Below are 21,321 nucleotides of genomic sequence, written 5' to 3'. Positions count from 1 at the left end.
TCCACTCCCACACATTCACTAATCAATCAAGTTGTTGACTGTTTTCCACATGTGGAGACACTCTTATAAGCCCAATCACCCCTGGCAAAGGAGAAGATTATACGGTCATCTCACATAGGATATTAATTTCCTTTCAAGTTTGGCCTACAGCTTTCCTGGAACAGCTCATTCATCCCTTGAAAAGAGCAGCTTACCCCTTGGGAGCTATTATTCCCTAAACTTTTAGATACTCAGCATTTTGCATCCAAAGTACTTTTCTAAGAAGCATGTTTTACATACCTCAACTCACGAATTTCATTATGCCAGTAACAATCTACACATAAATATAGCCATATAAACTTTCCTCTTTAGGTTTATGATTTAAGTTTTATATTAAACATTTCAGTTCCAATAAAAACATGGGAAAACATTAAAGAGAGGAATAATAATTGGCAGGCCAGGAGTATAGAACAAAAAACAGTCTAGATTCTAGCTACTTTGGGATGAACTTTGCTCATTCACTAAATATTTGACTCACTATCCTGTGCCAGGCATTGTTCTGGCACAAGAGATATGTTACTAAGCTATGTGGACATAGTTTGCCTTCACTGAGATCGCAGGTTTGCCCATGGAATGCCAATTAAACAAGGAATTGTATTAATATTTAAGTTTCTGTGGAAGTGCATGACATAGGTGTTCAGGGTGAATATTTTCCTAAAGGATGAGTAAGAATTAACCAGAAAAATGCAGAGCAGAACAAGAGAAATGTCTAAACAAAGGGAACAGTGTAGTAGACATAAGGAAGGAGGGGGAGAAGGAGGAGAAACCGAGAGAGAAGGCAAGAAGGAAGTTTGAAGAATTAAGAGAAAATCAGTTTGGCTGAAGTTGAAGGCATATGAAGGACTATTATACGTCCCAAAGAGTCTTAAAATCATGTGAGAGATTGGGGCTTCACTCTAAGGGCAATAGAAAGCCTCTGGAGGGTTTTAAGTGCCATCACCCCATTGTTATGGCCATTGCTGGAAACCAGTGTTGCCTCTGTTGCTGCTGAACACTGCTTCTCTACATCACTGACTCCCAAAGCAAAGTCTGGGAAAGGCAGATCTGATTGGTAATACCAAGGCCATGTACCATGCCTGAATTTGGGGTGTGTGTGTGAGCAGGTGCCGTTGTTCTACTTCTGTACAAGAAGGAGCTCTAGCTCCAGTGAAGACTCATAAAATGAGGATTTCCCCCAAACATATAGGAATGGAGCTCAGATGTTAGGCAGTCAAACCATGGCCAAGTTCCACTACACTTCAAAAGCCTTTTACATGAAACACCAAGACTATTCTATAAAACAAGTGTTCCATAGGACACACTTTGGGAAATGCTGTCCTACATATTTTCTTCACATGAATAGGCGTCAAGGCAAGTATACACTGAAGACCTTAACTTAACCAGATCTCACCGTTTAACACTCACAAAACTTATGGACTGTACTACCCAATTTTATACTCAATTATAGAATTTCTTCATGTTTTATAATATTTGGTAATTGTTTCATACATTTGCTCTCTCGGAGGATTTTATCTGTGATATATTTGGAATCCAGCATATATCTGATATTTAGTACAAACACTACAAAATATTTACTGTTGTTATACCAATGGAGATAGTCCAGCTAAGCTTATAGCGTTCAACAAGTACTAAGAAAGCACCTCCAGGATGTTGGGGAAGTGGCTGTTCTTAATTCTTCAGCATTATTTCTACAAATATTTCTTTCTCTCCATTTGTCTTTTTCATGTGGGCCCCCTATTATGTTGACATCATAACCAGGTTTGCCCTCCCAATTTCTTAATTTTTCTGTTGATATCCTACATCTCTTTAAGTAGATTCTCCAGTTCTGTAATTCATTTTCATTCTAATGTCCAACACATTGCTGAGGTCTTTTTTTTTTTTAAGATTTTATTAATTTATTCATGAGGGACACAGAGGAAGAGGCAGAGACACAGGCAGAGGGAGAAGCAGGCTCCCTGTGGAGAGCCTGATGCGAGACTCCATTCCATAACCCTGGTTCATTCCATGAACCTGAGCCAAAGGCAGATGTTCAACCACTGAGCCATCCAGGTGCCCCCCCATTGCTGAGGTCTTTATGTAAACAGTGTTATTTTTAACTCTGAGATTTCCAGTTGGCTCATCTTCATAACTGTAACCTGCTTTATTTTAATGAAGCCCTTCTATCCACATCTCTTCCACTATATTCGCTTTGCTTATTTTAAAGTCTTATTCTTCTGATTTATTAGTTGGGCTACATCTGGTTAAAGGCTATCCAGTTTGATTTCTCTCATGTAGTTTCCTTGCAGATGTGTGCTATTTTCTTCTGTGAGCTTGAACTCCTGGGGGTATCAGCTACCTGGGGTAGTACTGAGAACCCCAGAGTGGAGGTGCTAAATGTGAGGAGGGTCTAAAGTAGAAAGAGGCTAGAAGAAAAGCCCCCTAGGGTGGACAACCTCTGAGTTGACCACACCCTTTTCAGCCCCACACAGGGGTCTAGCCTGTCCCCTGCATCTAATTTTACTTCTACTCCCCACCTACACACTGTTCTCATTGCAATCGGCAGGCCTATGCCTTGTGAAGGGAATGGTGGGGAAGGAGGGAATGCTCAGAATCAGCAAGTCCACGGGCACAGTGGTTATCCTATGTACTCCAGCAGGCCCCCACGGAGCCCAGCCAGCCCTGGGCTGGTGCTGCTGGTTTTCTCCCTTACAAGGGCAGTAAGGCAGGGCAGGTGGCAATCCACGTAGCCCAAACCGAGGGAGGCAAAAACGCACAACAAAAAACTCTCTCCTTCAACCTATTCCTCACCAGGGGCCTCTTAATTGTGGGCTGCCATTTACCTCTCGTTTCAACAGCTAACCATCTTCTGTCTCTCCAGGGTTTCTCACAGATTTTGCATTAGTTCCTCCGAACCATGACTTCCTCCAGCTTTAGGCATGTCCAGTCTTGGTTCCTGGGAGACAACCAGCAGCCATGCTGGTTCCTCATCCTCTCAGGTATTGGGGTCTGCTCATCTCCTGTGCATGATTCCTTTTTCTCTTTTTCTCCCTACATCCCACTTTATACTCCTTCTCCTTACAATTCCTTCACTCTAGGAATCCCTGGGTGGTGCAGCGGTTTGGCACCTGCCTTTGGCCCAGGGCGCGATCCTGAAGACCCGGGATCGAGTCCCACGTCGGGCTCCCGGTGCATGGAGCCTGCTTCTCCCTCTGCCTGTGTCTCTGCCTCTCTCTCTCTCTCTCTCTCTCTCTCTCTGTCTCTGTGACTATCATAAATAAATAAAATTAAAAAAAAAAACCAATTCCTTCACTCTGGAGTACAAGTGGAGGAGGTTGAAGAGGGAAAAACAATTATTTTATGGTTTGAGGCAGAATTCAAGGATCCACTCCTTATATTTTATTTATTTATACGCTGAGTGGTCACACTACAGGCAAGTTTCTTCTAGAGCTATTCTGAGACCTACTTACTTAATGCTCTCAAGCTGGGATGGCACTAAAAAATTATTGTTATGACTGTCAGAGTTTTGATGTGACACTTATCAGCAATTTTTTCTGTAGTAGTATTTATTGGCAGACCAGTGCCGTTTATAGTTCTTTTTTTTTTAAGATTTTATTTATTTATTCATGTGAGACACACACAGAGAGAGAGACAGAGACAGAATCAGGCTCCACGCAGGGAGCCCGATGTGGGACTCGATCCTGGGTCCCCAGGATCACACCCTGGGCTGCAGGCCAGCGCTAAACCGCTGTGCCACCCGGCTGCCCGCCGTTTATAGTTCTAAATAAGTATTGTCAGGATATAAATATTACTTACAGGAAATTGCTTTCGAAACAAGACAAAACTGATCATCTGCAAACATCTTCCTCTTCAAAATCCTAAAAGAAAATTTCTTGAAATAAGCAGAAGAAGCCTCAGGAAAGGCCATGTTTAAGAGATTAAACTATTTTTAATTATGGAGTGAACATGGTGGCAGAGATGCTATATAGTACTCAGATTCTTCTCTGAGACTCATATTAGATGTTCCTCTTTAATGGGCTTAGATAAGAGCTCCAGCACCCTTTTTCCTCCCTGCCATATCTTGGTCCCTGACAACCTATATCTGGACACACATAGCTGTCTTTGAACAAATGCCCTAGCTTGAGAAGACCTCATGAGGACCTTTGGTGGCATTGACTTGGGGGCTACCCAGCCCCTACTTCCTCTACTCCACTAAACTGTGTGTTTTGTGGGAGACAAGGCTGCTGATGGATGCCAAAGGAATTAGATATATGACCTATGCTTGGATAGTTGGATGCTTCCACTTGGTACTTAAATTTTTTTAAATATTTATTTATTTATTCATGAGAGACAGAGAGAGAGAGGCAGAGACACAGGCAGAGGGAGAAGCAGGCTCCATGCAGGGAGCCTGATGTGGGACTCGATCCTAGACCCTGGGATCAGGCCCTGAGCCAAAGGCAGACGCTCAACTGCTGAGCCACCCAGGTATCCCAACCACTTGGTACTTTCAATGGTGACTAAACAATACAAAGATGAAGGGAAAGTTTAGAATTCACTGTCAATGCTGACACCAGTAGGGTCCATGCCAGCAGGGTCCAGGGGTGACCATATCTAATGGCAGAGCAGGTGGTAGTTCTCAGTGGGTATCTTTACAAAACCTTTCTGCATCATGACAGTTGCCATAATTTCCTGGAGCTTAATTTCTCTTGGTTCCTAACCATAGTCTGAGCCTGGCAACTCAAGTTTGTGAGCTACCCAATGTCCTTCTAAAAATTACTTTTCTGCTTAAGTTTGCCAATTGATTTCTGTTGCTTGCAGCTAAGAACTTTGCCTGACCCCCAAGTCTGCTTTCTTTTTCTACCTCACTCATACCCCATAGCTATTTTAGAGCCTCACTGTCCACAGGCCTCCCCAAACCATCTCTGCATGCTCAGACTTCATTTTGTTTGCCTCTTTCCTTATCCCCATGTTGTGTCCTTTTATTATCCGGATAAACATTGTCTTCGTCCTAGAAAGTTGTACTTGCTCTACTCTGGTGAAGATAGTATGGGGAGAGAGTGCGGACAAACACAGAATTTCTTGTTGCAAATATTGGAAAGGACAAAAAAAAACCTGTGAGTATTTTCATGTCAATTTTTAATATATGCTTCCAGTTTAGATAATTATGAATTATTTGTCCATATCAGAACAGTTAAATCTAGAAGAACAGAAACAATTGGCTAATCCTGTTTGCTGAGGCTTATCTTCATGGCTGTTTAATGAAGATCCAGAAATACCAGTTCTCAGCATTAGCCCTGTCTTCCAGTGACAGATAGGCTAACTGCTTGGGTCTCCAAGCTGCCTGGTATCTGTCACAAAGGAACCCAGCATTGATGCAAATAAAGCATAAAGGAGATGAAGATTGGCCCTCTGGGTCCACAGGGAGTCCGAGTAAGATCACAGTTGGTGGGTGGCTGCTGCTCTGTGAAACACTGAAGCAAATCTGCCAACTTCTCAGTTTTTTTTTTTTTTTTTTAACTTCTCAGTTTTATTTAATGCCAATCCTGCTGGCTTGATTCACACAGACGAATGGATGCTTGGACAATTCCTGGGCTGGGGCTGAGGGGCAGGGTGGGGTGGGGGGGCGACAAAAAATGAAAACCTGTGTAGATTTTCATTAATTGTAAGGGAATCCAACATAAAGTGTGATCAAATGACCTGACTGAAAGTGCAATTGTTGTATTTTAAATTATTTTTTATTGTTGTTGGTAAGTATATAGATGTGCTTTTGTGGGAGGGAGAGTGGTTTAGCAGAAATATCTTGAGGAAATATCCTCAGGAGCTAGTTATGTTCCTGGCTTTGCTTCAAACTAGTTACGTGATTTGGAACATAAGTAATTAATTAATTATGTAAGTAAGTAATTTATTTCACTGGCTTTTAGGTCCCTCTCCTGTTAAGTGAAAAAGAGATGGGTGATTTAAAAGGGTTTTTTTTTAAGCTCTTAAGTTTAAAATACAATTATCCATTTCCATCCCAATGGTTTCAAGGGATATTTTATGTATTTCTTTTAGTGATAGAAAAAAAGAACAGAAAATGGAAGCCCAATTACACTTCTGTAGCTAAATATACTTGACAAGAATATCTTGTCGCCATGAATAAAGAAAATAATGGCACATGAAGTCAACAGAAATACAGGCTGACTTCCCAAATAGCATATGTTCTTCATCCTCCACCGTTGGTATTATTAAAATTCTATAGCATAATTTTAAAAATCGAGAGACCAGTTCTCTAGTAACTAAGATTACCCATCACGGCTTTGAATTTGGAAATATGGAAAAAAACATGTTGTCTGAAATGAAGAAGGAATGTCTTTGCCAGTAGCAAAGCCTCAAACAACCTGAGGAGATCAACCAAAGAGGAAGAAATCTGATGGGCCAACAGCGTTCGTAAAAGGTTTGAGAGACAAAAAAGATGGGGGGAGCAGAGAGATATAAGATACACAGAAAAAACTAGCAAGAAGAAAATGTTAGAGATTAGAGGTAGTGGCAATAGAATCGAAGATTGGAAACAGAAATAAGAACAACGAGCTCCAGGTAGAGAGCTGCTTCAGATTCTCTGATCCAAGTTGGGATATAAATGCACACACACATATGTAACACTATAATACTAAAAACACAGAGTGGTCTTTTCCACATCATGCTGGAACAATAGGATACCACATTTAAAAATACATATGTATCTAGACAGAGACCTTATCCTACTCACAAAATTAACCCAAAATGGATCATAAACCTACATGTAAAATTCAAAGCTATAACATTTCAGAAGATAACCCAGGAAAAAATCTAGGTGACCTTAGACTTGGTGACAACTTTTTGTTTATTATTTATTTATTTATTTATTTATTTATTTATTTATTTATTTATTTATTTAAGAACCAAGTGTTATAGGGGCTGGGAGTGGGGGTAAGTGGGAGGGGGAAGGGGTGGAGGGGGAGAGAGAGACTCCCAAGCAGGCTCCACACCCAGGGCTCTATCTCATAAGCCTGAGATTATGACCCTGAGATCATGACCTGAGCGAAATCAAGAGTCGGATAGTTAACCAACTGAGCCACCCAGAGCCCCTTTACATATAACACCAAGGCATGGGATGATTCATTAAAGAAAAATTGGTAAGTAGTACTTTCTTAAATTAAAAATGTCTGCTCTGTCAAACAGCACTCTTAAGTGAGTAAGAAGATAAGGCACAGACAAGTAGAAAATAATTGCAACACTTATATTTGATAAAAGACTCGCATCCAAAATCTACAAAGGATTGTTAAAACTGAACAAAAAGGAAACGAACAATCCAATTTAGAAATGAGCAAAAGATCTGAACAGATACCTTACTAAACAAAATATACAGGTAGCAAATAAGCATATGAAAATATGCTAATATGCCCTTAGGAAATTGCAAATTAAAACAATGAAATACCACTATACCCCTATTAAAATGGCTAAAATGCAAAGCACTGACAATACTAGATGCAAATGAGGATGTGGAGCAACAAGGACTCTTTCATTGCAGGTGGGAGTACAAAATGGTGCACTCACTTTGGAAGGCAGTTTGACAGTTTCTAAGAAAGCTAAACATATTCTCACCATAGGATCCAGGAATTAAGCTCCTTGGTATTTACCCAAAGGAGTTGAAAACTTATGTTGTACAAAAATCTGCACACAAATGTTTCTAGCAGCTTTATTCATAATTGCCAAAAATTGGAAGCAACGAAGATATCCTTCAATAGGTGAATGGATAAACAAACTTTGGCACATCCAAACAAAAGCATATTCTTTAATACTAAAAAGAAATAAACTATTGAGCTATGAAAAAAAAAACCCATGAAGGAACTTTAGATGCATATTGCTAAGTGAAAGAAGCAAGTCTGAAAAGGCTACATACTGTATGATTCCAACTACATGACATTCTGGGAAAGGCAAAACTAGAGAAACAATAAAAAAGCTGCTTCCAGGATTTGAGGGAAAGAGGGAGAGGTGAATAGGTGAAACACGGGATTTTTACGGGGATTAAATGAATTATCCTGTACAATCCACTGAATGGTGGATACATTATGCATTTCTCAAAACCTATGGAACCATATAACACCAGGAATGAACCATAAAGCAAACTGTGAACTTCAATATATAATAAAGATCAAAGTAACACCAAAGCTATATCAACATTGGTGTATCATTAGTGTAGCACGCTAATGCAAGATGTTGGTAATTAATTATAAATAAATTAATTGATGCTTAATTTTTTCTAAACCTAAAACTTCTCTGAAAAATAAAGTCTATTTAAAAATATATATATAAAGGAAGAGTGAGGAAGCATACAAAGCTGAAAAACTTTTGTGTCTCGGGATAGGTAGAGGGAAGGGCAAACCTTTACACTCTTAATCGTCCAATCAATTGTAAAGTACTACAGCCAGGGGATGCTTTTACTTAGGACTACATGCTACTTGATGATGTTAGATAAACTTTAATTTTGCCACCATTTTCAGATATAGAGTATTTTATTTAAACACTTATGAGTTTAACCAAAATAAGTGATCTATACTTATAAATAAATGAATACTTTCATAATTACATATAGACACCCTGGCTAGTCTTTGGATCAGCTGAAGAAGGCTGGGTCCCAAACAAACTTCCTTAAAATTATGAGCTGAGAACTAGCTCTTGAAAAGGTTTTTAATGGAACAGAGGGAAAATTTACCAGTTCTTGGGAGCTATGGCAGGGAAATGGATTCCTATAGCTTTCCTATCAGAAAAGAAGGCTTATATTCAACTTTCTTTGGACACATTTTTCAATATAAGACACCTTCAAATCAGTTTCACTCTTCTTATCCAACCCATTAAAAAATCACTTACTTAATCTTTTTTTTTTCACTTACTTAATCTTGTGCAAAATCAACATCTGCATATCCTTCTTCCTAATAGCAAAATCAATTTATTTGCCTATTGTCACTTCAAATAAACTAAGGGATGAGACAAAAGCGAATTTGAAGTAATTACTATAGCAAATTCTTTCAATTCATTTTATTATTAAAAACATTTAATATATAATCTACATTTGCTATATAGCACTCAGCTTTGCTTTTATCTCTCCAGGAATGGAGCACTATCTTTTGATTGGTAAATCAACTGCTTCTCCTGTATAAACAATTTTTACACATGTTCTTAGAAATTTATTATATATGAAAACCAAAGGATCTTAGACTGAGGACATAGGTGTTAAGTCCAATAGTTGTTCTTACTGCTGACCTTAGCCTTTAAGAAGAATACAAATCCTTAGATTTTGTTTTGGTTTTGGTTTGCGTAGGAACTAATGTGCTAAAGAAAACCTCAAACTTTCATTTTCACAATGTACAATAAAATAAACAATATTCAAAAAAATTTTAAGCAAAATAAAAAAGACTATGATTTTATTGCCTGGCAGCACTATGGTATGTTTGATATTTTCCTTGGCAAATAAGCAGAAAAAATGGTGAGGCCCCAATTCGAATAGCTCATTAGATGTCCCTTTAAATCATTAATGCACCATCTTGGTGTATTGACATGGGACTTCAGTTAGTTCCAGAGTTAAACAATGTAGGAAGAGCTGGCTAACAAACTCTGGGTGCTGCATGGCAACGTGTAATAATATCAATCCATTTGAAAGGAAGAAAGAAATCTTTCTTCTGGCATCTTCTTGCAGCACAGAAGTTTCATGGTATCACAAGTATCAAGTCCTTGATCTTTTAGATTCAAGCCAACAGTGAGAAATGACATAGATAAGGTGTTGAAACCAAAGAGGGAAAAGAAGGATGACTGAAAATCTCTACTTTTTTTTTCTTTTTTAAATATGTAAATTCAATTAGCCAACATATAGTACATCATTGGTTTCTGATGTAGAGTTCAGTGATTCATCAGTTGCATATAATACTCAGTGCTCATCACATCACGTGCCCTCCTTACTGCCCATCACCCAGTTACCTCATCCCCTCACCCACCTCCCTTTTAGCAACCCTCAATTTGTTTCCTACAGTTAGAATCTTTCATGGTTTGTTTTCCTCTCTGATTCCTTCCCAGTCAGTTTTCTGTGCTGTGATTTATTTTCCCTATGATCTTCTGTGCTGTGTCTTATGTTCTACATATAAGTGAAAATCCCCACATATTGTATAAGATACCTAAAATACCCCCCACAGAAAAGAGCATCACAACAGTAAAATCAAAACAAAACAAAATAACAACCAAAAAACTAAACCCAAAACTATCATAAGCCTATTGACATGGCACTCAGGAAGAAACAAAAGGAATATGAGAAAGAAACTAAATGGAATTGGAATACAAGCTTAGCACATGTGGCAAAGGTGGAGGGAACAAAGCAAAACAAAATAGAACAAACACACCTCCAGGTGTGAAGAGCCCTAGGGGAAACTTCTCAAAAGAAACGAAACAAACAAGCAAAGAATAGTTTTTCAGAAACAATAATTTCAAGTTTCATTTATTTGCTTTTATAAGACAAGGAGTTAGAAATGATATTTTTGGCAAGAAATTTCTCCTACTTGTCTATAGTTAAGAAAAACATTACGAGCACCTGAGTGGCTCAGTTGGTAGAGTTTGTGACTCTTGACCTTAGCACCATGAGTTTAAGCCCCACACTGGGCATAGAGCTTACTTTAAAAAAAAGTAATAATAAAGTTGTACACAGGGATCCCTGGGTGGCGCAGCAGCTTGGCGCCTGCCTTTGGCCCAGGGCGTGATCCTGGAGACCCGGGATCGAATCCCACATCAGGCTCCCGGTGCATGGAGCCTGCTTCTCCCTCTGCCTGTGTCTCTGCCTCTCTCTCTCTCTGTGACTATCATAAAAAAAAAAAAAAAAAAAAAAAAAAAATAAAGTTGTACACAAGTATAAGGCATTCTTTAATTACACATAAAAATTACAATCTTGCACATGGTAAAAAAAAAAGGCTCAACTTCGTGCTTGAAAAAATATTAAAAATGTAGTCTCTTATCTGTGGGGAAAATAAAGCTCAGGGAGGAAATAGGTTTTGCTGAAGGTACATAGGTTATTAAAAAGATAAAAACACACATTTTCTGGTGTCCCACTCAGTGTTCTTCCCCAATAGTGCTCAGTATCTTGGTTGTTTGTTGTCCTTGACTTAGGAGAGCAAAACATGTTTCTTTTGAAATATTAAAAAAATACATTAAAAGTACATTAAAGACCATTAAAATACAGACAGGTTCGGAAAAGACCACTAAAAGACCAGAGACAATGTAAAGTTTACCATATTTCAGAAACGCCTAGCAAAACCATATATTTTTAAAAATATGAGAACTCTACAGTCCAAGATTTGAAATGGATAAAATTATGAACCTGAATTCAGACACTCATATATTCAAGCCTCAGTGATTGCTGATGTAATTTGTTTCACTATTGTGGTTTTCAGTTTCTCATGAATAAAAAAATAATGATATGCTTATCTTTTTAACTATAAATTCAAAACTGAGGATTATTATCACTGGTCTAGTGACAGAGCTGCCTCTCTAGATGATCTGGATAATGGGTTACAATAGATGCCCTAGATGATAACTAATGATGTCATCTTCCCTTGTGATTCCCTAAAAGCCATGAAAATATTATTTATTTTGCTAGTGATGGGGAAGTATAATTCTGCCTCCTCAGTTATAATATGTGGGGTTTCTTTGTTTGTTTTTACCACACCACCAAGGGATTCTCAGACATTAGCTGGGTGTCCCATAATTCAACTCAATTCTGACACTTTCTACTTGGAGATAGCATCAGATTCCACAGGTTAAAGGATCAGTTCTACAAGACTGCCCTTCCCCACACTTCTTCCTGCCTTCAAATGCCAATCAAAAAGTTCAGGTTGGGGGCACCTGGCTGGCTCAGTCAGAAGAGCATGCAACTCTTGATCTCCAGGTCCTGAGTTCAAGCCCCAGGTTGAGTTTAGAGATTACATAAGTAAACAAACAAACTTTAAAAAAAGTCCAGGTTGTCATCTGACTGACCAGGTATAGATTAGAGGTTCCAACAACCCATCTGTGGATTTAATTAATTTACTTGACTAGAAAGAGGCAGACTACATAAAATGGGGAAAAGGACCTATGAAATTTCTCAGAAAGAAAGTCATGTTTGATCATTTCACAAAGATAAGAGAAGAAAGCTAGGAAACCTATCCAGGTCCATCTTTCCCTGCTAAAGTAAGAAAAATTCATCTAATGTAAAGATGAACAATAGATAAGGACTGCAGTTGAATCCCAAACAAAGTTACTGGAAGTAAAAGAGACTAAGAAGCAGAAAAAATCATTTCAGATGGTGAACATATGCCAGAAAACTGTACCTATAAAATAGGTAGAAAGTATAGCCTAATATTTCAACATTAAAAGTTATGAACATTTAAAAATTATAAAAAAGCCATAAATCAGGGTTTTAAAAGTTCAGAAATGAAATCACTGGAAAAATGAAGTTTTAAAAAATCAATAGCAGAACTCAGGGTAAAAAAAGGGAGATAAATTTTAAAATTGTCATAAATGAATATTTAATTTGAAGGAGCACAGAGATATAAAAAAAATACTTCCATAATATCATAAGGAAAACAGAAGATGGGAAGGAGAAAAATAAATTAATCTGGGCAGGATATAAAAAATAATTCTAGAAAAGTTGGTAGATATAGGAAACAATAAAGAAGGGCCAACATAAGTATAAAGGGAATTCCTAAAGAAGATAAGCATTTGAATAAATGAATGTTAAAAACTCTAAGGAAAATTTCCTGAATTAAATAATCATTGAGGTTACATATTGCAAGATTATATCACATACCTGGGAAAGCCTGCCCTACAGACATGGTCTGGTAAAACTACTGGATTTCAAAGAAAAAAGGAAAGGGAATCTTTTAGGATTATGAAATTACTTGCAAGAGAAAGAATCCCTTTTATCATCACTTTTGCCAGAAGCCAAAGAAAAATGCTTAAAACTCAAGGAAAAAAACCCTATAAGCCAAGGGTTTTATATTCAGCTAATCAGACTTGCAAGTACATGGCTTTGGACAAAGTGTTGTGAACATGAAAGAATTGTAGGAGATACCTCCTAGATAATAAGCTTTAGACAATCAAACAACTGGAGGACATTAACATAAGTCTAGTTGTGAACTTTTAATTTGTAGATACCTGTAGAACTAAGACTAAATGTTTGTTGTAAGGAAGATAGCCTAGCTTGTAATGATATATGCTTTGATAATGCAGATATGAACAACTAATCAAAAATGGGGCAAGAATGGGGACAATATTTGAAAAGTAGCACAAGTTCATTAATTTCTCTAAAGGTATTAACTAGGGTTTAGATTTGGGAGTTGTAAAAAGAGATGGAGGGGTGCCTGGTAGCTTAGTCAGTTAAGCGTCTGCCTTTGGCTCAGATCACGATCTCAGGGACCTGGGATTGAGCCCCGAGTCTGTATCCCTGCTCAACAGGGAGTCTGCTTCTCCCTCTCCCTCTGTTGCTCCCCTGGCTTTTGCTTCTCTATCTCAAATAAATAAATAAAATCGTTTTTTTTTTTTTTTAATGAGATGGAGAAGATACCAGCTAATTTCAATATTGCTCATCATAGAGAACTAAGAGACAAAAACAGAAGAGGCCAATGGCATTATATAAATATATTAGTAAAAAGGTAACCATTGGAACAACAAAAAACTGCTTTATTTTACAGGCCATAATTTTTTTTTTTTTTTTTTTTTTTTTTTTTAGAGAATGCACCAGTGTGCACACACACATGAGGCAGGACGAGGGGCAGAGGGAGAGGGAGAGAAAATCTTAAGCAAACTCCATGCTCAGAGTAGAGCCTGATGTGAAGCTGGATTTCATCACCCTGAAATCATGACCTGAGCTGAAGTCGTGAGTTGGACGCTTAATAGACTAAGTGACCCAGGTGCCCCTGGGCCATAAATTTTTAATGGTTACCAATATAGGAAGAGAGGAAATGAGGTGCAGGAAACAGGGGTAGAAGCTAGACTTCTGTTTGTATTGTTGTGGGTTTTTTTTTTAATGTGATTTTATCAGTCTGTGGGTTTTCTTTTAGTTCTTTTTTTTTTTTTTTAACATGTTATTTCTTTATTTGAGAGAGGGAGAGAGAGAATGGAATAAGGAGGAGCAGACAGAAAAGGAGAAGCAGACTCCCCGCTGAGCAGGGAGCCTGATGTGGGGCTCCATCCCAGGACCCTGGGATCATGATCAGAACTAAAGGTAGATGCTTAACTGACTGAACCACCTAGGTACCCCAAAGCTAGACTTCTTTGAATATATCATGTTATACAGATTTTTATTTGTTAACTTTCAAACAAAATTAAGAAGCATCCCTGAAATTCAAAAGTAAAGTGAAGCAAATGAACCTAGTAAGTTGATAATATAACTGCATTGAAAGGATAACATAACTGCACTGCTACCTTACTTTCAAACACAGTAATTTGACTCAACATCAATCATGAAATATGCCATAAGGTTAAAGGAACTGTAAAAATAACTCTCAAACTGTTGCCAGTAATCTTATTGTTGGTAATGTTGTTAGTATTGTTATCTAAAACTGCTGTGTGTATATTGTGGGTTAAAGCAAATGAGTAAGTCAATATAGTCGAGAACCAGGGTTTTGGGCATAGGAGAAAGGAAATCGATGTGTAAGATGGATAAGGTTAAGTAAAAACCCTGTATTTCTGAAGTACTAGTGTGAATTCATGATACAAACTGTCCTTTAGCTCTGTGTACTAAAAAGAATTAGAAAAAAATTACCAATCCATTAGCAATAGAGGCCTCTTGGTTTCATACTGTGGTCTCTATTTCTTACTCAAAGGACCCTGACCTTTCTAATTCCATGTTGGAGACAAGAACTGAACCTGATGAGCTTAGAATAACTGTCCATGCCAGAAAGCAAGGAAGATGTCAGAGAGTGCTTGTATTTTATCAAGATAATTCAGGATCCAATTCAAATTGTCTTTTTCTGGCCAATAAAGAATCTGCACTTAAGTTTAGTAACAGCAATGGGTTAACACACATAAAATATGTTTAAATTCATGAGCTCATACTTATGCTAAATGAAATCTCATTGGTCATTATAATAAGATGCTAAAAGACAACTCATTATTTTGAAAATTGGTAAATAAAGGTGAAGAATGAAGTCTTTATCCCATGTCTGTTTCACAAACAATAGCTTAAGGTACCCAAAGAGCTGATGAGGAAAGATTTCTTATTATAAGAGTATTCCAGCTCATGAATGAGAAAATAAGAGATATAATTAAAATATCATTACTTTGTTATTCCTAATGAAACTAGGCAATTATGATCCACGGTGGGTATCATCACAAAAAAAGAGACAAGCAGGTATTATATGCCTCCTGGTAGAAATATATACCACCGCTTTTGACGCAGTGTTGTCAATAAAGAAATCAGATACGTTTTTCTATATGTGAAAGGCCTTTGTCCTTTCTTCCTGTTGAAGTTCTTTTTATCTCTTATGACCTTTTCAAGCCTCATATCCTCTAGCAAAGCTATCTGTGGGATGAATGAGTTCTCTAAAGTCTTGTAGGACTTGGAGCAGTGCTGTCCAAGGAAAATATATGACTCACATGTGTGCTTTTAAATTTTCTTGTAGCTACTTTAAAAAGTACAAAGAAACAAGTGGAGTTAATTTTATTAATATATTTGATTTAACTTAATATATCCAAAATAATATCACTTTAACATACAATCAATGGAAATATTAATGGCACATTTCTACTGTCTTTGAGATCTGGTGTATATTCTACACTTATGGTACATCTCATATTGTGACTGGCCACATTTCAGGTGCTCAATGGCCACATGTGGACAGTGGCTACCATGTTGGACAGCAAATACTTACAGAATCCATTATATAACTTAGCACATGACTATCAGGTCTAGGCAGGCAGAAGATGGGTTCTGCATGAAATTGGATCCCAGACTGGAAAATATCAGCCTCTAAATATCCTTAAGACACTTTGATGTAGAATTTTCAGAGCCACAGAGGAAAACATGGGAAGTAACTGCTATGGACTGAATGTTTGCATCCCCTTCTGCCTCCAAACTCATACGTTGCAGGCTAATCCCCCATGTGACCTTCCAAAGTCATCAGGTCATGAGGTTGGAGCCCTCATGATGAGATTAGTGCCCTTAGAAGAGATAGGAGAGAGCTTGCTTAACCTCTCCGCTTGCTGGGCCACGGGAAGATAGAGCTATAAGAAGGCACTGTTACATACTAGGTAGTCAGCTCTCACCAGGCACCAAATCTGTTGATGCTTGGATCTTGGACCATGTAGTCTCCAGAACTGAGAGAAATGATGTCTGTTTTTTAAGACACCCGGTCTATGGTAGTCTGTTCAGCCAGATAATGTAGTAATGAGAGAATTTTCTCCTCACAAACAAGCACCAGTCCAGTTCATTAGGGGAACTGGGAGACCAGCAGATGAGGCTTCTCTGCCTCAGTACATAAAGAACACAGGGGGCGTGCATCCCAGACCCGGGGAACTGAGGGTAATCCTATCACAAGTTTTCATTCTTCCACGTAATCAGTAAGGTATAGTTAGAAGTTACTGCTCAAATATCCTGATATATACGTCATTGTTCCCAAGAACTGGATAGGCTTTTTGAATTTGGACCCAAAATGCAGTATAACTGGTTCTAGGTAGACAACTACTGGTTGATGTGAATAAAGCCAAGGGCATTTATTGTTTTATTCCTTGGGCATAAAACAAGCATATGTCCTTAAAAGATAAATGTCTCAGTTGAATAAACAAAAGGAATATTTCCAGGGAAACATTTCAAATTAAAAGATCTATGGTGAACAATGAATTCTGTTGCTGAAAGCCTCAGAGAACACTTCTTGTTGCATGGTAGTTAGATTTTTATTTAAACGCTTCTTATCAGCATCTAGCTCAAGTATAAACATCTGATTATTGCCACCACCTGTCTCTACAAGAGTATTCTCATTTCTCAATAAACCTGCTTTTGTGCCCTCTGTCCTAGTCAAACATATGCCTGGTGACTTTCTCAACAAGGTGATTTCCTCCTCGTTTATTTCCAGCCCTGTAGTGATAGAGGACCCAGTTTACGATAGTGAAAACTCTCCTCCTCTGAAAAGGAGTCTCCAGATACTTCCCCTCCAGAGAAATAAAATGAACCATGATCTCGCCTAATCTGCAACTTCAATCCTTATATTCATTATTTTTGTAAGCAGTCGCTCCATTCTTCCAGTGATTTTTTTTTTTTAAGGGCAACTTCCTATTTACTTTACTCTGCCTAGAAGACATATGAGACCTTTCCTGATGCTGACCTCAGCTAATTAGCATGACACATGCTTGGCTAAATAGTTCCTTGAGACCAGTGTTTGGTACAGGAGATGCAGTGGCTGACAGGAAAGATTAGGGGCAAAGGTTCCCACAGCAGCTTCCTCTTCTCACCAAAGCCTAAATTGGGAATAGCCTTTCTCCACCAAAGTGAAGAAAAAATAATGGCAAACATAACAGTAGCTTGAAGAGAAAAAGAAAAAAAGATGAAAACTCAAAAAGCTATACTTTTTTTTTTTTTTTCTAAACCCAATTCTTTGTTGCTTCGAAGAGGTATAGGTGGGAGGTGACCCCTGCAGGAGAGGGATCCCTGACCAAAACTTGGGTCATTAAGGGAAAAAGGTCCTGGCCAGCCTTTTGACCTTGGGTTCATAGTTCTTTATTTAGTAGGGCCCTTCAATGAGTTTGGGGTCTGTGATGGAGGCAAAACTGCTTCTCACGAATAACAAAAATTTCGAGAGTGGGGGAGGCCAGCATTTGGGGTGGGGAGTAGCCAGTAAGATGGTGATAAACCAGAGCCTAAACATAGTGCCACCATCTTAAATTGGTAAATTGTTATAACAGCATTGCCTAGATTTCTGCTTTAATCTATCACCTACCCTATGCTGCTCTGCAAACCCTTATGTTACTCCAAACATTCAGGAAAATTCTGCTATACCTAAAAGCATCGTATTCATGTTTTGGAAGGTGGGGCTGCCAGTATCCAACATGGGGCAAACAGGACCAAGAAGAGAAGAGGCCATCAAGAGAAACAAGAGTAGGGGCACCAGGGTGGCTCAGTAGTTGAGCATCTGCCTTTGGCTCAGGTCATAATTCTGGGGTTCTGGGATCGAGTTCTGCATTGAGCTCCCTGCAGGGAGACTGCTTCTCCCTCTGCCTATTTCTCTGCCTCTCTCTCTGTGTCTCTCATGAATAAATAAATAAAATATTTTTAAAAAAGAGAAAGAAACAAGAGCAGTTAGATCAGAAAAATATAATCTCTGATGAAGTCAATGGGAATACCAGCTGGAGGGAGAGGGGAGTAATCCCCAAAGTAAGAGGGTTGAGGTTTCCACTATCTTACTTGCATACTAAAGAGATGTCTCAAAAGCTGTAAGATTTAAGGACAGCTGGTTCATATTATTGCATGCCAGTATTAAAATAATTAAGATACCTGAGTTATCTGCTAGTCCCACAGTTCCCAACTGTATTTCTCAGATTAGTGAAATTTTAGTGACTACTGGGGTTGTCAACTTTTTATTGTATCATGCAAAGATATTTTAAAAACTAAGTTTCACCATTGTTTCATAAAATAAGAGATATGTAAACATGTAGACAGGTAAAATGGAAAGGGAATGATGTCACTTACCAAGGCCACACACCCCATGCCTATAGAGTTAGGATTTTAATCTAAGCCAATCACCCTGAGACCCAGGAGGCCTTGGGAGGAAGTTTATGGGCATTTATTTCATTTAACCCTATATCCCTGGAGAGTGAGTCCTTAGAATACACACACACACACACACACACACACATCCATTTTATAGAGGGGAGGGCTGAGGCTACTAGCGTGCTGCATGTGCACAAAGTGAGTTGGGCAGCCAGTCCGAGTTTAGTCAAGTGCCATATGTTAGCCTAAATACAGCATCTAAACTGATTCTCTATAATCAGACTTTCTAAATAATAGCCAAATAACCATTCTCAAAAAAGAAAAAAAAATTCATAACAATTTCATAACAATTGTTAAAAATGTTTTTATCTGGAATGATCTCACACTTCCAACCTAATAAAACATATACTTTATTTTTAAAAAAGATTTAGTTATTTATTTTAGAGGAAGGGTGGGGAGGGGCAGAGAAAGGGAGAGAGAGAGAGAGAGAGAGAGTCCCAAGCAGACTGTGCACTGACCATAGAGCCTGAGGTAGGGCTCAATCCCAGGACCCTGAGATCAGGACTTGACCAGCTGAGCAACCCAAGTGCCCCCAAAAGTATGGATTTAGTTTTATTTAGTTTTAGTTTACAATTTCCTTAAATCTTTCTTCACTTATTCACTTTTCAAAAATATTAATAAACCTTCCATGTGCCAAGCACTGTGCTAGGTGCTGGAACACGGAGATGAACATGACTCTGCCCCTGTCCTCAATATCTCACACTTTTCTAGGAAAGTCAAGCAGGTGACCCAGCTGCAAACAGTGCACCCGTGCAGTGGCAGAGAAACTCACCAAATACTAAGGGTGAAAAGGTTAAGTGATAGTTAAAAAATAGCCGATGTATTTCTAAGCTGAAGTGCAAGAAATACTAAAGCCTGATGTCAGAACTTACTTTGTGCATATCATCTGAGTTTCCTTACCAATGATTTGGAGGGGAAACTGATAGTACACCCCAGAGTTCATGAAATATTTCAGACTTATTCTGAGCAAATTACAGGGCTAGGGACACAACTCATGTGCCATGTCAGCTGGTCCATACTACACACTGGAAGGAAGAGATGGAATTGGGGGGATGAGAACTGTCCCTCCCACTTACCCAGGATAGAATGGCTCTGCACATGGTCACTCTGCCTACTTCAGGACATGCAACCTGAAGGTCAGCAGAGGACAGGCCAGGGTGGAGGGCTCTGCTGCCATGGTGACAGCAGCTTTGTGCCAGACTGGAGATGGGGAACTTGCTCAATACGCACAGCTGGGAGATGTCTGGGAGTGGTGATGGGCACATTGGTCCACCCTGCTTCATACTACTCCAAGCTACCAGGTTTCTGAATTCTGATTTTAAGTGAGAGTTAGAGAGGGAGGCATAAGGTGGTATCTCGAGTTATCTGATTCTGGACTTTCCCGAGGGACTAGGGAATGCTGGAATAGTAAGGGGTACACATGCACATTCACATGGGAAAAGGATCCAGAGGAAGGTGCACTGGGGGAGTCTTCTCCTTTCTGCATGCCCCAGAAGGTACCATATTAGAGGGGAAAAAAACCTACCCATGCATTTCTCCTACATTATATAATCAGAGTATATATATATATGTGTGTGTCAAAGGGATAGTTGCTGGGGCAGTCATTTCCTCCCGTTGTCTCACCTCGATTCTTGTCAGAAATAGGTCTAGAACTTTCACACAATCACCCATTTAACAGCAAAACCTCCACAGATCAGCTGATGGCTGCAGTTTGCACATCTCTGGCCACGTCCTGTGGCTTCTCGGGAGCACATACGTGTGACAGCGGTACAGAAACGCAGGAGGTGACTATCGAGCACTCAGAGGCTCTGCAGCTCGCGTCCATCCTCACACAGTCCTATTTTCCATTCTCAGCAGCTCTCCCTCCCCGTGCGCTACGAGGTAGAGGAGTCTGGAGAATCATCCAGATGAAATGAGGCTCCTTCTCCGCAAAGGCTTAGGAGCAGAGAGGTGCAGTCCTTTCCCTCCGCAGCCCTAGAAATCTTGAGTTTCCTTAGAGAAAGGCGCGGCAAGGGGGCCACGAGCCGCGGAAGGTGCAGGGAACCTGTGTCTCTGCAAAGCCCCGAAACGCCAGGGGACCAGGCCAGGGAAGGTGCGAGAGGAACCCGAGTCGTCGGTCCCCGGGCGGGCTGCGGAGGATGCGGCAGCCGGGGCAGGGCAGTGATTGCTTTGAAGGGCAAAGGGCACGAGGGGTCCTCTGGTCCCCGAGCTCAATTCTCAGGGAGGGGACCCCCCCCCCCCCCCGGCAGCGGCGGGGCTCCGATCGGGCAAGTTCCCGGGGAGGAGAGCGAGCGTCTTACCTGGCCGGGCTGGCTGGTGTAGTTGAAGGAGTAGATGTTCTCGGTGCTGAGGCTCACCACCCCGCCGTAGACGCGGTCGAAATCGGCGCCCCTGGCGGGGTCGCGGGGGTCGCGGCGCGGGGCGGGGGGGCCCGCGGCCCCCGAGAGCCAGGGCAGGAGCGCGCCGAGCAGCGCGAGCCCCGGGCCGCCCCGCATGGTGGGCGCCGCGCC

At 39.8% G+C, this 21,321-nt stretch overlaps 1 protein-coding gene across 2 annotated transcripts in view; it reads right to left on the bottom strand.

Moving 5' to 3' along the window:
• The window catches only part of SIDT1 (SID1 transmembrane family member 1), a 95,430-nt gene extending 74,109 nt beyond the window's left edge, over positions 1-21,321 (bottom strand). For both annotated transcript variants that reach the window (XM_025477403.3, XM_025477411.3), the window contains exon 1: positions 21,112-21,321. In XM_025477403.3, coding sequence (XP_025333188.1) covers positions 21,112-21,306 — 195 coding nt within the window. In that variant the 5' untranslated portion in view covers positions 21,307-21,321. The remainder of the gene's footprint in view (positions 1-21,111) is intronic.

This window comes from Canis lupus, chromosome 33, assembly GCF_003254725.2.
Source record: "Canis lupus dingo isolate Sandy chromosome 33, ASM325472v2, whole genome shotgun sequence".
In the NCBI taxonomy this organism is placed as follows: Eukaryota; Metazoa; Chordata; class Mammalia; order Carnivora; family Canidae; genus Canis; species Canis lupus.
Note: the sequence above shows the minus strand (reverse complement) of the source record. Positions and strands in the feature narration are given on the sequence as shown.